A 16,292-nucleotide genomic window follows, 5' to 3' on the forward strand; every position below is an offset into this window, starting at 1 on the left:
GCGCTCTGCTTCTCTGCACTCCTCCTGTACTGGCTGTGAGCACAGCGGCCGGAAAGCAGAGCGGTGACGTCACCGCTCTGCTTTCCGGCTGGCCGACGCTCACAGCCAGTACAGGAGGAGTGCAGAGCACAGCGCCGGGGACAGACAGCGGTAGGTAAGTATGTAGTGTTTTTTTTTTTTACTTTTACGCTGGTAACCAGGGTAAACATCGGGTTACTAAGCGCGGCCCTGTGCTTAGTAACCCGATGTTTACCCTGGTTACCAGTGAAGACATCGCTGGATCGGTGTCACACACGCCGATCCAGCGATGTCAGCAGGAGTCCAGCGACGAAATAAAGTTCTGGACTTTGTTCAGCGACCAACAATCTCCCAGCAGGGGCCTGATCGTTGGTCGCTGTCACACATAACGATTTCCTTAACGATATCGTTGCTACGTCACAAAAAGCAACGATATCGTTAACGATATCGTTATGTGTGAAGGTACCTTTACAGAAAACGTTTGACCTCTGTCATTGCCAACAAAGGATATATTACAAAGTATTGAGATGAAATTTTGTTTCTGACCAAATACTTATTTTCCACCATAATATGCAAATAAATTGTTAAAAAAACAGACAATGTGATTTTCTGGATTTTTTTTTCTCAGTTTGTCTCCCATAGTTGAGGTCTACCTATGATGTAAATTACAGACGCCTCTCATCTTTTTAAGTGGTGGAACTTGCACTATTGCTGACTGACTAAATACTTTTTTGCCACACTGTATGTGTGGCCTTTACAAAGGCTTAACACAAGGATATATTATTTCCAAATAATATGCACAGGACCAGCGACTAGATGGTTCAAAATATTAATGGAGGAAAGGGTTCTTTACAGTTAGTGTTGTCTGTGGAAAGCACTAGTAATGGCAAATATTGTCACAATTTAAAAATGGGCTAAAAACAATAGATGCCCTGCAGTAAATAATAGTAATACTTGTAGAAAACCCCATGATATTTGATCAAAGGAGCATAAAAGCCATCCCTCCGCGACAAGGTGTACCCATTCGGGATGGACCCTAACACTACTTTCCTCACTATGTGCCAGCAGGACACTGAGTCAAAATAGACGGAGGCAGAGCAGGACCCGACTGTTTTACACCTGTCCATGGAAAGCTAAATAGACAATGTGCACAGCCCAAAGGGGGCGGACAATCCCCAAATGTACCAAGTACAAGAAGCTAAGGCGGATCCGAGGCATAGCTAATCTGACAATGAATGGCGTGGAATTGACCTAGAAAGGTTTACCTTGATGGACCCGTGTCTTCTTTCAACTGGTGATATGTATCTGTCCTAATGTGTGACTGAGAATGAAAACGGTCTTCGTGATGATTATCCTAAACAATTAGAATATTATTTATTCATAATTATGTATATTTTGTACATGTCTCCTTATACAGTGTATGGACAAAAGGATTGTGCCCTCTTCAAATTACACCAATAGGAGCTTTTCTGTCATCCCATCCTAAATCTATCTGACCCCGGAAAAAGAGCCTATAGTATCATCCTCCACCATACTGTACAGCGGGCACAATGTGGTCAGCCGGGTAACGCTCTCCTGGCATTCAGCAAACCCAGACTCGTCCATCAGACACAGATAGAGAAGTGTCCAGTGCTTTAGAGCTTTACACTACTTTATCCGATGCATCTGCTCGGGCAAGAAGTTCCCGGCGGGGGCTCGGTGTTTGTGCTGATGTTATACCAGAGGAGGTCTGGACTCTGCAGTTATGTTATACAATGGGGCAAGGGGCCAGATGATATACATCGGGGGCAAGGAGCCGGATGTTATACACTGGGGACGAGGGTCCAGATATTATACACTGGGGTCGAGGTGCCGGATATTATACACTGGGGGTGAGGGGCCTTATGTTATACATCGGTGGCCAGGGGTAGATGTTATACCCCGGGGGTGATGGGTTTGGATCTTATACCCTGGGGGCGATGGGGGCAGATTTTATACCCTGGGGGCGATGGGTTCGGATGTTATACCCCGGGGGTGATGAGGACTGATGTTATACCCCAGGAGTGATGGGTTCTGATGTTATACCCCAGGGGCGATGGGTTTGGATTTTATACCCCTGGGGCGATGGGGCCAGATGTTATACCCTGGGGGTGATGGGTTCAGATGTTATACCCCAGGAGTGATGGGTTCTGATGTTATACCCCAGGGGCGATGGGTTCGGATGTTATACCCTGGGGGCGATGGGGCCAGATGTTATACCCTGGGGGTGATGGGTTTGGATGTTATACCCCAGGAGTGATGGGTTCTGATGTTATACCCCAGGGGCGATGGGTTCTGATGTTATACCCCAGGGGCGATGGGTTCGGATGTTATACCCCGGGGGTGATGAGGCCTGATGTTATACCCCAGGAGTGATGGGTTCTGATGTTATACCCCAGGGGCGATGGGTTTGGATTTTATACCCCGGGGGCGATGGGGCCAGATGTTATACCCTGGGGGTGATGGGTTCAGATGTTATACCCCAGGAGTGATGGGTTCTGATGTTATACCCCAGGGGCGATGGGTTCGGATGTTATACCCCGGGGGCGATGGGGCCAGATGTTATACCCTGGGGGTGATTGGTTTGGATGTTATACCCCAGGAGTGATGGGTTCTGATGTTATACCCCAGGGGCGATGGGTTTGGATTTTATACCCCGGGGGCGATGGGGCCAGATGTTATACCCTGGGGGTGATGGGTTCAGATGTTATACCCCAGGAGTGATGGGTTCTGATGTTATACCCCAGGGGTGATGGGTTCGGATGTTATACCCCGGGGGCGATGGGGCCAGGTGTTATACCCTGGGGGTGATGGGTTCGGATGTTATACCCCAGGGGCGATGCATTCGGATGTTATACCCCGGGGCGATGGGTTCGGATGTTATACCCTGGGGCTATTAGGGCCAGATGTTATACCCTGGGGGTGGTGGGTTCGGATGTTATACCCCGGAGGTGATGGGTTCGGATGTTATACCCCAGGGGGAGATGGGTTCAGATGTTATACATCGGGGGCGATGGGGCCGTAGTTTATACCCCAGAGGCAATGGGACAAATGAGGAACCTGAATTCAATGATTACGACATGTGTCCCAATATTTGTGTACATCCAGTTTATGTATAGTTGATCCTTATTTTACAATTGTTGACTGTAATTGAATGGCATCATAGAAATGACAATGTGCTCACTGGTTCCTTGTTTTCAAGGGTTGACCATCAGCCCACTAATCTCAGACTTGAGGTGTAAGCAGGTTTTGTAGGAAGCCAATGAAGCATGATTTATCTAATTCTATGGTCATGACTTCATCAGCTTCAGACTAGGCTTTGATACAGGTCATGTTGTAACCAAGCTTTGTCGGTTTCCAGTCTTGCAGTGAGAGAAGTATGAGTCTCCATGACTATGGCATGCTCCTGCCATGTGGCATCGACAAATTCCGGGGTGTGGAGTTCGTTTGCTGTCCTGCCGCTGATGAAAATGACAATTTTGACTCAGCCGACGCCGAGGACGATTCTGACGTCTGGTGGGGGGGAGCCGACACTGACTATGCCGACAGGAGGTGAGCTGATTTATGATTGCTGTTGTGATTGAAGCTAATAACTAATCCCACCCACAAAAAAAAATATTTTTACCTTTTCTTTAAAATCATAAAATATGAAGGTTTTATTATGTATGCTTAGCAAAAGATTAATTTTAAGTTGTTCAATTGCTTTAATTTGTTAGACAGCATGAAAATAAGCAAGTTTGCAATTGCTTTCCTTTTTCTATCTGCTCTCGTTTTCCTTCAATGAATGCTTTTATCCTTCACAGTGTACAGCTAGTTTCCATGGATGTTTGACCTTTAGTGCCTGCCCAGACCTGGTCTAGTGTGTACAGTAGATACATTCCAGAAGAGGAGTTAACTCCTAATATACTAGTCAGCTCTCTCCATCCCATTGATTACTATACAGCAGTTAGCTGCTCACCTCTTTCTTCCCTCTCAGCTCCTGACAAGCTGCTGTTATAAATTTTGCAAAAATCACCAGTGCTCTGCATGCCCTGCTCTTAGAGCAGGTGCCATAATCACCGCTCTCACAGTCCCCAGCTTTGCTCTTATTCAAACTCTCTGTTATATGATAGCAATGTAGACAAAATACTAACAGCTAAATGTGTTACAGCAGAACTTGTGATGAGCTTTATAGTCCTACTAATATTAGAGCTCTGCTGCTCACCCGAACTGTCACTCAACCAGGACTGACCGCCCTGCCAGAAACCAGAAAGTAAGGGAACTGCATAGATAGTCACCACTAGGGTTGAGCGACTATTACTTTTTTAAGATCGAGTCGGGTTTTGCGAAACCCGACTTTCTCAAAAGTCGAGTCGAGTGAAATTGGCCGATTATCGCGAAAAGTCGGGGTTCGACCGAAACACGAAACCCAATGCAAGTCAATGGTAAAAATTCTCTCTCTCTCTCTATTCCCCTCCCCCTCTCTCTCCCTCCCTCCCTCCCTGCCTCCCTCTCTCTCTCTCCTCCGTCCCTGCACCGAAAAGCTGGTGTTACACATTGCAAATCGCTACTACAGCACACAAGCGATAAGATGGCGATAGACACACCCCTAAGACCTATGTCATTATTCTGCCCACGCTCCTTCATTGGCTGAAAAAATGGCGCTAAACGCGTCATACGAAACGCGACTTCGGCGCGAAGATCGCCGACCGCATGGCCGATCCCACACTAGGGTCGGGTTTCATGAAACCCGACTTTGCCGAAAGTCAGCGACTTTTGAATTTGTCCGATCCGTTTCGCTCAAGCCTAGTCACCACTAAGGGGAGCTGAAGCTTACTGCATGAGGTTCTGATATTTAAAGGGGTTGTCCAAAACCTTAAACCATGTTACCGGATTAATTAACTATCTTTAAAAACTAAGCATTTTACAAATTCATACATTTGTAAAATGCCTGTCTCATTTACATTTTGCAATAACATTCCATCAAAACATATGTTTTTACCGAAAAATGATACCAATAAAAACAGCGCGGGACACAAGAAACAATCCCTGACACAGCTCCATCGACATGAAAATAAAAAAAATGACAGATCTCAGAAAGCACAGCACAAACATAATTTTTTTTTTTACTAATTTCTGATTTTTTTTTTTTCACCACTTATTTAATTAAAAAATGTAACAAAACTATAGAAGTTTGGTGTCGACATATTTATCCAGATCTGGAGAATCTAGCTGCCCGGTCAACAAAACATATTCTCCCACCATAACAAAAAAAAAAAGTCAGTTGTCGTTTTTTCACCATTTCACTACAATGGGAATTTTTTTTATCGCTTTCCAATACATTGTATGGTAAAGAGAACAAATCATAATAGAGAAAGTTTGGTCTCATGAGCGGTGCGTATTTTCTCCCCATCGATGAAGCTGTGTCCTCGCGCTCTCATGCAGCCATCCGGAATAATTGCTAGTGCTTTACATAGGGACAACTTGGAATTGGATCATTTCGGGCTTAGTACACATCTTCTTTACATTGGGAGGAGGCGAAACTCTTCTAACCTAAAGTATAACCGCAAAAATACATAGAACGAGGTCCAAAAATCCCGCTGTTCCCAGGTATCATATTAGAGATACTGAGTGCAAGTTATAACAATTTCCGCCCCCGTCTATAATTAGGGGGTATACAGTCTATGGAGCCTTGTTACCTGTATAAAGGAAATAAGCTGTAATTATACACCCTTGAGTCGACCTTGAGATCTATTGTACTGTCAGCAGGTTTTTGCTTCTTTTGAGAGCAGCATGATGTCGAGGAAGAGACCCTGATTCCATCTATCAGATATTGGGCTGTGCTGTAGTTTTTATAATATCAGTGTTTCATCAGCAGGAGATTATCACTAGAGGACTAGTAACCTGCTGCCATGTAGTCACAGCGCTGATTTCTGCAATATTTATTAAAAATGGTTTTATCTGTTGCTGTTTTCTGAATGCTGAGCTCTGTATAACCCCGCCCCCACCACTGATTGGCAGCTTTCTGCCTCTGCACAGTATACACAAAATGCTGCCAATCAGTGGTGGGGGCGGGGTTATACAGAGTTCCGCATTCAGAGAACAGCAACAGATAAAACCATTTTTAATCAACAATGCAGAAAGCAGCCCAGTAAGTGACACATTATTTGAAGGGATAGAAAACTCCTGGTGACAGATTCCCTTTAAAGATCCTTCTGCTCTTCTCATGTGTCTGATTTAGTGAATATCAAAATGGTGAAGGCTAGAAGTGTTTTTTCCATTTTTATGAATCATTGATTTATTCCAGCTTTGGGACCCCCATGGTTCCTGAAAATAAAGGGGAAACAGTGTTGTTCTCCTGCACAGATGACAGCCTTGGCACCAAATGTGCCGATTTTTTTATTCTCCGGATAGGTGAGGGCACCAGATCTTGGATCCCACCAGTCATAAAGTGATAGCCTATATTGTTCATATGCCTTCATCTATATATATAATTGTCTAAGGGTTTTTCCGTCTGTCTGTCTTTCTGTCTGTCTGTCTGTCCTGGAAATCCCACGTCTCTGATTGGTCGAGGCCGCGGCACAGCGACGATGATGTCATAATGGTTGCCATGGCAACGATGATGTCATAAAGGTTGCCTCGACCACTCAGCAACGGGCACAGCGACGATGATGTCATATTGGTTGCCATGGCGACGATGATGTCATAAAGATTGCCTCGACCAATCAGCGACGGGCACAGTCTGCCGCGAATTCTGGAATCATTATTGTCCACATACTACGGGGACATGCATATTCTAGAATACCCGATGCGTTAGAATCGGGCCACAATCTACTTTAGTATAATGGGAAAAAGTCTTTAAACTCATTGTATTTTTCCCTCTGTTAGTCCTCGTGGAAATTTATGATAGAATTGACAACTCGGTGTTACCATTCTCATCGTCCATTGGCATTGGGTTGGGGCTACAAGGACGGTTTCCCCAAGCTCAAAATCGTTAGGCATGAAACATAGGTGTAAGTGGGCACCATCTGCTGACAATATAGTGATGATCCAATAAATACTTGTATAGGGATCACCTAATGCATGTCAAAAACAACTAAATGAGTAAAGTAAGGTAAAGATGCGAGCACAGAACAGGGATCACCCAAACAATCTTTCTTTAATTACAAAAAGCTTTATTACAGAACCAGAAGTACACACATCTAAAAACAATTAAAAGTCTCTTTAGGAGAATTAACATAGAAACAGATCCATAATGAAGGATATAATATCCATAAGTACCCCTAGGCGAAAGGTGGCAATAATTAGAGATAATAAAGCCAACACACCTGCGGACTAAAATGTCCCAGCTAAAATGTGTACAATAACACAATTTGTCCTGCGAGATGGTAGTAATAAAACAATATATGGTACCAATTGGATGGGGTCCCTATCTACCCCTGACCGGTCAGGAGACCAGTTGAATAAGGCAAATTGATGTGTCAAACAGTCAATACTTAACCCTGACACAGTCAGATGGTCGCCCCAGCACACAGTCCAGCCTAAGGGATACACAGACCCACACGTTCAAACACTCACGGTGTCTTTTTCAAGGTGGATATACCCTGGCCCTGTTTGTTCGCCTTTAAATCGGAGACAAAATTCTAGTAAAGCCAGCTGGTTCCTGGTGGCACGCAGAGCGGCATGTTGATGAATCAGCGGTGGTGCGCGGTGACCCAGAAGTGAGTGAGGGTCCACATATACAAGGCGCATGCGCAGGCCCTGCGTGGAGCGGAAGTCGTAGATGGATCTCCAAAAAGAGATGTATTTCAGTACCAGCGCATGCGCTGTATTCCTGAACAATCAGAAGGTTTTCTGCGCAAGTGGCTGCGAATATCTTTCAGTTTAGTAACCGCAACTTAGTAAAACACACGCAGCAGCCGAGAGTGGGCTGCAATGGTGCGAGTTACATACAGTATATTATTTCACATAGCAACCAGATGTATAATGAATGGCAATGTAGAAAAATGAAAGGTAACAAAATAAAAAGAAAAATGGAAGAAAAGTATACACAATAATATATATAAAAAAAAAAAAAAAATGAAATAAAAAAAGCAAGAAGAATGCGATAAAGATAAAAATCTAGGTCTTGAATGCACAATGACTGTAATCTGAAGTAATCTGGCTTGTAGGGCCACCATCCTTTTTCTCTGTGTGATTTCAATCCCAGAGGCTTGGAGATCTAAAACGGGGGAAAGAAGCAAAAGAGGACGATTTATGGATAGCAGAATTTACATAAGATATACCCGGGACTACGGCGAGAGAACCTGATCCTAACAGATTAAGTTTTCCTGTAGAGCCCGGTGTATAACAGCTCTTCATTTAACCCTCCAGGCGAGGGCTCCCCAGGTCAAAAATCCACCTTGCCTCTCGTCTGAGGAGTTTGTCTGTGATTTCCCCCCCCCCCCCCCCCCCGATGTTAGTATGAACACCATCCAAACCCATAATACGCAAAGTGTTAGGTGAGCCATGATGGACGTCCAAGAAATGAGCAGCCACTGAGGTGATGGATTTACCTTTTAATCTATCCTTTCTTGCAGTGGCAATGTTGGAGAGATGTTGCTGAGTTCTCCGATGTAGCTCCTGGGTGGTCTGACCCACGTATAATTTATCACATCCACAGATCAGAGCATAGGCAAGATTGTGTGAGCGGCAGTTGAAATGTGCTTTTGATCGGACCTGTGTGGATAAATGGTTTAGTGAGATACCAGTACTAGAGATCATTAAGGGGCAAACTAAGCAATCCCCACATGGAAAGGTACCCTTGTTTGGATTACCAACCCTGGGTTTAGTTGTTGGTCGTTTGAAATGACTATTGGTCAAGTGATCCTTTAGATTCCTTGCTCTTCTCGCTAAAAATTGTGGGTGATCACCAAAAAATGGTTTGAGTTTGGCTTAACTTAACAAAATGCCCCCGTTTTTGTTCAAGATCTGGTATACATCACCCCATTGATTGCTAAATTGGGTTACTACGTTTAACATGTTAAGTGTTTTTCTTACCCTGGGTTGCAAAACATCTTTCCTAGAGCTGTTCCGAGAGTGTTCAAAAGCTCTGGACACAATCTTCCGTGGCTAGCCCCGCTCGAGGAATCTGTCAGTTAGTGCATGTGATTCAGTAATAAAATCCTCAAAACGACTGCAATTCCTCTTGGGTCGCAGGAATTGCCCCTTGGGTATACCTTTACGGAGATGGGTCAGATGAAAGCTCTTGAAGTGCAGAGTGCAGAAGATTGTTGGTAGCTGTCTTCTTACGATATAGGGTAGTGGTGATCAGGTTCCCATGAAGCATCAGTTTCAAATCAAGAAAATCAACCGAGCTGGTGGAAAAAGGAGGTCAGCTTAATGTTCCAGCAGTTCCCTTTTTAATTAATAAAACAGTTAAACCGTTCAGCCGTGCCGGACCATGCAATAACAATGTCATCAATAAAGCTGTGCCAACTCAACACATGGGAGCGGTAGGCTGTAAGTCCCTGCACATGTGTTTCCTCCCAGCACCCTGAAAAGAGGTTGGCATAAGAGGGTGCACATCTCACCCCCATTGCAGTACCGGATACTTGTTTGAAGAAAGTCCTGTCAAACACAAAATAATTCATTTCCAGGACCAACTTTAATCATTCCAAAATAAAGGAGTCATGTCTCCTATCACCCGTCGAGTGGGTATCCAAAAAATAAGAAATTGCGGCAATACCTAAGTCATGTTGAATGTTAGTTTACAAAGCTTTTACATCGAGATTGGCAAGTAGAGCATTGGTGGGGACAGCCAAGCCTTCTAGTTGTTGTATTAAGTGTGAGGAATCACTTGTGTAAGGACGATAGGCTGTAAAAAAAAATAATCAAGGTAAATACATGGTCTCTCATAAAGTCCCCCAATCCCCGATACAATAGGTCTACCTGAGGGTCTAGTTGTGGACTTGTGGACTTTCGGTAACATATAAAATGTTGGGACCACAGGATATGAAGTAGACAAGAAATCAAAATCTTTCTTATTAATAATTCCATGCGTCCAGGCCCTCGAGAGTAATTTATCTAATTGGGTCTTGAAAGTGAAGGTAGGGTCTGATGGCAAGGTCTGATAGTATTGTGTATTACTAGGTTGGTGTCTGGCTTCCATGCAATACATGTCTTTTGGCCAGAGAACGATGTTTCCGCCCTTGTCTGCTTCTTTTATTTCAAATAAATCTTTCTTTTTCAAGCTGTCCAATGCCCATCTCTCGTCCCTTGATAGATTATTCTGACAATTCCTATCAAGTTTTAACCTTTGTATATCTTGACTAGTAGTCTCGAAAAAGATTTGTATGGCTGGAAACATAGAGAATAGAGGAGTGGCTTGTGATGGTAATCTGCCTGTGAACTTCCTCTTACCTGGGTGAGTTTTGTTCTCTTCCATCAACTCCATCAGATCACGGAGAACTTGTCTGTCATTTTCTGGGATGTTATCAATCAATGATGGTTGTTGATACAATAATTTAAACGTGAGTTGTCTGCTCAAAATTGTTAAGGGCGCAAATTCAAAAAATAAATAAATTAGCAGTGGGTTTGCTGACGGCAAACTTCTGAAGCAGTACACGTGTCGGGTGCCCCATATCTCCAGACGAGCACCTGAGTGTATGACACCGATATGGTTGGATTCTGTGGTGGACCATGGATAGTGGTGGGGCAGGGAGCCTGAGGCTCAGTCTCCCCTACCACCCTCCATCTTTTAAACCTATGGACTTCAAGAGATCAGTATCCCAGGGCACGCGGCGTGCTGACATCGCTGTGGCAGCCCCCTTTACATGCTTGGAGAAGAGGGCTTGATATCTTATGTGCCTTCTTAGTAGCCTGCACCCTTGCACATCATCAGTACTGATTTCACAAGATCTCACCCAACCGGTAATGAAAATGGTTATACCCAATAGTCATGTTATTCATACGGTGCCAGGAGGAATAACTGAGGAACAGAACAGTACTAGAACATTTCAGAATTGCAGGCCTGCTGCAGAAATAGTGGCGTTTCGGTGTTATGGAGTGGGAAATAAACTTTTTTTGTTTTCTTTTTTTAGCATGTCACGGTTGGTTATACATTACTTGCAATGCTATTTTATATTTTGCACTACAAGTCCGAGCAGGTAATCTCGCTGTAGAGAATATTTGTGATCCATCAGAGCTGGAGATTCCATAGTCTCACAGCCCAAGGGTGAAATATTTGCTAATCACTAAGGCAAGTAATGGGCCGTTGAAGGGAACGAGCTTTTGATTTGCCTTGCGGCTTCCCGATAATTAGAGAGCAGGTTGCGCTATGATGAAGCAGATGACTGTCAGCCCCGCAGCTGCACGACCACGCACAATTCACTGCAGGTGCTGTAGAGAACGCTGGTACAGCAGGCGACAGTCTGCACGGCGTGTTTCTTATACGGCACGTCACTGGTTTATTGAGGTGAAAGCTCCGCAGTGAAGGAGTGCGGAGGGGGTGGTGGTGGTGGTGTGGATTCATTTTTTTTTTTTTCCAATTCCATTTGAAGGACAAATAGGTTTTTATCTCGCAGGTATTTCCAGCGCCGTGCGGCTGCCAGATCTGCCACTGACCTTTTATGGGAAATGACTCGATGCAGAAGTGTCATAAATTCAGGGCTGTGACATTGATGACATTTCAGAAGAGTCGGGAAATATATTAAAAATCCGAAAGTGCAGGGTGATCCGATGCCTCAGCACGGGGCGAAACAGGCCATCGCTCTGCTGTGCTCTGCAGACATTTCTTAGCTTCTATAAGACATTTTTGAAATTATTGAAATTTAATTTTTTTTGGGAGTGCTGTAATATTGAAATCTCATCCAGAATATATAACCTGTCATGAAAAGTGTTGTTGCTTCTTTGATTTTTTTTTTTTTTTTTTAAGTGCGTATTTTTCTAAATATTTTTCCTAGTGTGGCAACTTGAGCTTAGCGCCTCATTCACACGACTGCTGAACTTTGCAAACCGTTACTGAAGTGATGGGCTCCATGTGCCCCTCCGCATAGCAGACGGGTGCAGGAGCTGCCTACTGTTTGCATGCTTTAGTTCAGAAATCGGGTCAGACTATAGTACATAATTCTATTTCTTTTCTAAGGCTAGTTTCACACTAGCGTTTTGAGGAGCTGCGGACTTCCTCCGTGAAGCCGGCCCTCGGCCGCACCTCCGCCGCTAGCTCTGCCTACTTCTGCATGTGGCCTGCGTACCTATCTTTAACATTAGGTACGCAGGTCGTGCGGCTGTATGCGGATGCTTACGCATGCGTCGTTTTGATGATGCGGAGAAAAAAAGAAATTGCTACCAGCTGTGTCCTACGCTGGTCGCCGCATCGTCAAAATGACGCATGAGGAAGCATCTGCATACAGCCGCACGACCTGCATACCTAATGTTATACTTTGCCTTCACTTACTGTAATTTAATCCTTAAAATGAAGTTTTTATACAATTGATAACCTTTAATTTATGTTTAAAATACTCTAAGAAAATAATGGCGCAGTGGTGATAATATGTGCTAACTTAATAATGGCATTTAAAAAAAAATTGTGGCTTGTGCGTTGTATACATTTCTTTTATCTCTGACATTTCTGAGCTTCCTTTAGGAATTCTAGAAATTGCATTATCTGCAATTCCCTGATACACTGTCATTAGTAGACTATGGCTTCCTGAAGGAGCGATCGAAAGCTATAGAAAGGGCAGCCACAGGGAAATCGTATTCCCTGTTGCTGTTGTTTGAGCCTGTCGGCAAACTATAATTGCCGGATAAGACTTTTATGAATTTTAAGATGTTCTGTATTGTTTCTTTATGCCGTTAGAATAATGCTTCTCAATTCCGGTTCACTCTAGTAGTTCTGAATTATACCCTGTAACCACTCTCCAGTGGAGACCACAAATGTCACGCCGTATACGGCGATAAAGGGGCAGGACGGCGTACTGGGACCCGGACCTGTCCCTACCACTTAAATGGGGCCCTGGCTTTCTCTTATCTCAGGGGTACCTATGATGGTTAGGAGGCCCGAGCCGACAGCGTATCCCTGTCTCCTGTGCAGGCCCTATCAGGGGCCCCCTCTCCCCTCAAAGGAGGTGGACTGCACCAGTGTAATAATACAACAAATAACAGGGTATACAGACAAGGTCACTAAAAGTCTCAAACTCGCCAAATGCTCACACAACCACAGAGGAAACACAGAGAAGGGAAGAGAAGGAATAAACTTAGGAAGGAAAACAGGTTTAACATGCAACCAAAACAGCAGACACCAATCTCTGTAAATAAACCTCCAACACCAACACTACTGTGCTGCTCAGTTTATTATGATAGACTTTCAGCCATACATGGACATTTATGTAGTGCTAATAAGCCTGGTTCTATCATTTGTTATACTTTGCTGCCATCTACTGGCCGTTTGCTATATCACTGTAATATTTGTTATGGAATTTTCCCACAACACCTTTCTGTCTTGAGCTCCTCCTATCTTTTTCCTTCTCTTCCTGTTTTTGTACTCCGTGCCATCTTGGATCCCACATGTGCTGCAGAGCTGGAGAAAGGATTCTCTTGTTACCTCTAACCTGAAGCTTCTATTATCTCTGTCTGGTGATTCTGTAACAGCTCTAACCTACAGTCCTCACTCTCACCAAGGTACTGTAAATAAACCTGTTGAATGTATCACTGCATCATCCTTCCGGATCACCACGCGCGGCTGATAGAGACTGGTGGCACAGGTTGGCGAGTAACGTTACCTGCCATTGTTTATATAACGATTTGTGATCACAATCCTCAGACACATCTCATCCACGTATATCGGTGGCAGAATAGTAACAAGAGACCTAAGTCAACAGTGTCTGTGTGCATATGTATTGTCTGCTAGCAAGTCTTAACCGTCCGCCATCTTATCTAAAACATGTCCACAAAGGGCACCATGGACCCATCTGCAAGTGAAGCACATCAGGTTCCCGACACCATAGATGCTGCAGGAGCAGAGTCCACACTTACTGCAGAGCAGGACGTACGACCCAAACGTGTAACCAAGCCGACACAAAAGGCCAGAGAGAACTTTGAGACTACTAGAGACGAGTTCCATGATAACCTAGAACATTTATGGGGCAGAGTTGATCACTATTTAGCAGCTCTTCCACGCTATCACAGTGACGCTGCAGGTTTAACCGCCACATTGAAGAGTTTATCTGCCGCCTATGATCGCTACCAGAGACTGTCTGCAAAGTTCATCACATTCCTGAGTAAGGCTACGTTCACATTAGCGTTGCGCCGCTGTTGCGTCGGCGACGCAGCGGCGACGCGCCCCTATGTTTAACATGGGGGACGTGTGCGTTTTTTGGGTGGCGTTTTTCGCCACGTGCGTCGTTTCCGACGCTAGCGTCGGACGCAAGAAAATGCAACAAGTTGCATTTTCTGTGCGTCCGATTTTCGTCAAAAACGACGCACGCGTCGCAAAACGCGCGCGTTTTTGCGCGCGTTTGCGCGCGTTTTAACATGCGTCGCGCGTTGCGTCGCCGACGCAGGGCGGCGCAACGCTAATGTGAACGTAGCCTAACTGTGACATGGAAGATGCCCCAGCAGAAGTAACTGAAAGGGAAACTCTTCTCCAAGAAAAGACCTCATTAGCACGAGATGCCCAGGATAAAGCAGAACTCCGCATCGCTCACCTCCAAGAGGTTAGGTCACATCGCACAACATCGACCAAAATCACAGCTTGGTCTTCCAGATCATCTCACTCCAGGAAATCAACATTGTCTGACAAGCTACTGGAGATCCGTGCAGCTGCAGAGGAAGCTAGAGTAAAAAGCTCCTTTGCTAAAAGGGAGGCTGAAGTGGAAGTGGAAGCTCAAAGGAAATTAAAAATACTCCAAGCAGAAAGGGAAGAAGCAACAGCCCTTGCTAAACTGAAGGTCCTTGAACAAGCACTGGGACAAGAAGACAACTCGGACTGTCTTATTCCAGAAGAAATGGAAGACGCAGCTGATCGAACTTCAGACTACGTGCTAAGACATGCAACATCTGCACCAGCACCACCTCCAGTTTCTAACACGGATGCGCCCGCAAGTCAAGAAATGTCGCCACCTACTGCGGACAAGGTAACTTCCAGCACTAACTTACAATTTAGGCCACAGCCAGCAGAACCTATAGAGACTAAACCGCAGTTTAACCCTTATGCCGCATCATTTCGTCCTGATTTGTCGCAGTCATATAAGCCAGAGAACTTACATTCCCTACGGATACCACAAGTTCATCCTGCAACAATGACCGGGAGATCGGACATGTCTGACTTCGCCAGATACATGATTCGCCGGGAGTTAATAAACATTAGCCTCTCAAAGTTTGATGATCGTGCTGAGAATTATAGAGCCTGGAAATCCACCTTTCAAGCAGTGATCCAAGACCTTAATCTCACCGGCAAGGAACAACTGGATTTGCTTGTTAACTGGTTAGGCCCTGAATCAGCAGAGCGCATAAAGACAATAAGGGCAGTTCATGTGGACTATTCAGATGCAGGTCTTATTGCAGCCTGGGAAAGACTGGAACAAACTTATGGCAGCTCAGAAGCTATAGAATGTGCCTTATTTAAAAGACTGCAAACCTTCCCAAAGATAACTAACAAGGACAATAGAAAACTTCAAGATCTGAGCGACCTGCTAAAGGAAATAGAATTGGCAAAATTAGACCCACGTCTCTCAGGACTGAGCTACCTAGATACTGCTCATGGCGTTAATCCAATAGTGTCCAAGTTGCCACACGGCATGCAGGATAAATGGGCAGACCACGGCTCACGGTATAAAAGGCAGTATAATGTGTCCTTTCCCCCCTTTTCATATTTTTCCAGGTTCATCAGTGACCAAGCTCGGAAGAAGAATGATCCCAGCTTTGACTTCACTGAGCCTACTCCACCAGCATCATCATCATCTACAAGGTATGATAACATTGCCAAACGTAGAGATTCAAGGAACACAGTATCTGTGAGAAAGACTGACGTTCCACTTACTACACCTGCCTTCACTAAGACAAATTATGTTGCTCCTAAAGTCATGGACAGTAACCGTATGTGCCCTATCCACAAAAGGCCTCACCCACTTAAAGAATGCCGTGGATTCAGAGCAAGGACTTTGCAGGAGCGTATAGATACCCTCAAGGAGCTTGGGATATGTTATAAGTGTTGCACCTCCTCAGACCACTTCGCTAAGGAGTGTAAGGCCGCCATTAAGTGCACTGAATGCAGCAGTGATAAACACGTCACAGCCATG

The 16,292-nt window shown here is 44.7% G+C and overlaps 1 protein-coding gene across 4 annotated transcripts in view; it reads left to right on the top strand.

The window, feature by feature from the left end:
* APP (amyloid beta precursor protein) overlaps positions 1 to 16,292 on the top strand; it is a 318,149-nt gene that overhangs the window by 213,319 nt on the left and 88,538 nt on the right. For all 4 annotated transcript variants that reach the window (XM_069760868.1, XM_069760867.1, XM_069760870.1 and 1 more), the window contains exon 5: positions 3,398 to 3,588. In XM_069760868.1, coding sequence (XP_069616969.1) covers positions 3,398 to 3,588 — 191 coding nt within the window. The remainder of the gene's footprint in view (positions 1 to 3,397; positions 3,589 to 16,292) is intronic.

Source organism: Ranitomeya imitator, chromosome 3 (genome assembly GCF_032444005.1).
Source record: "Ranitomeya imitator isolate aRanImi1 chromosome 3, aRanImi1.pri, whole genome shotgun sequence".
NCBI classification, from domain to species: Eukaryota; Metazoa; Chordata; class Amphibia; order Anura; family Dendrobatidae; genus Ranitomeya; species Ranitomeya imitator.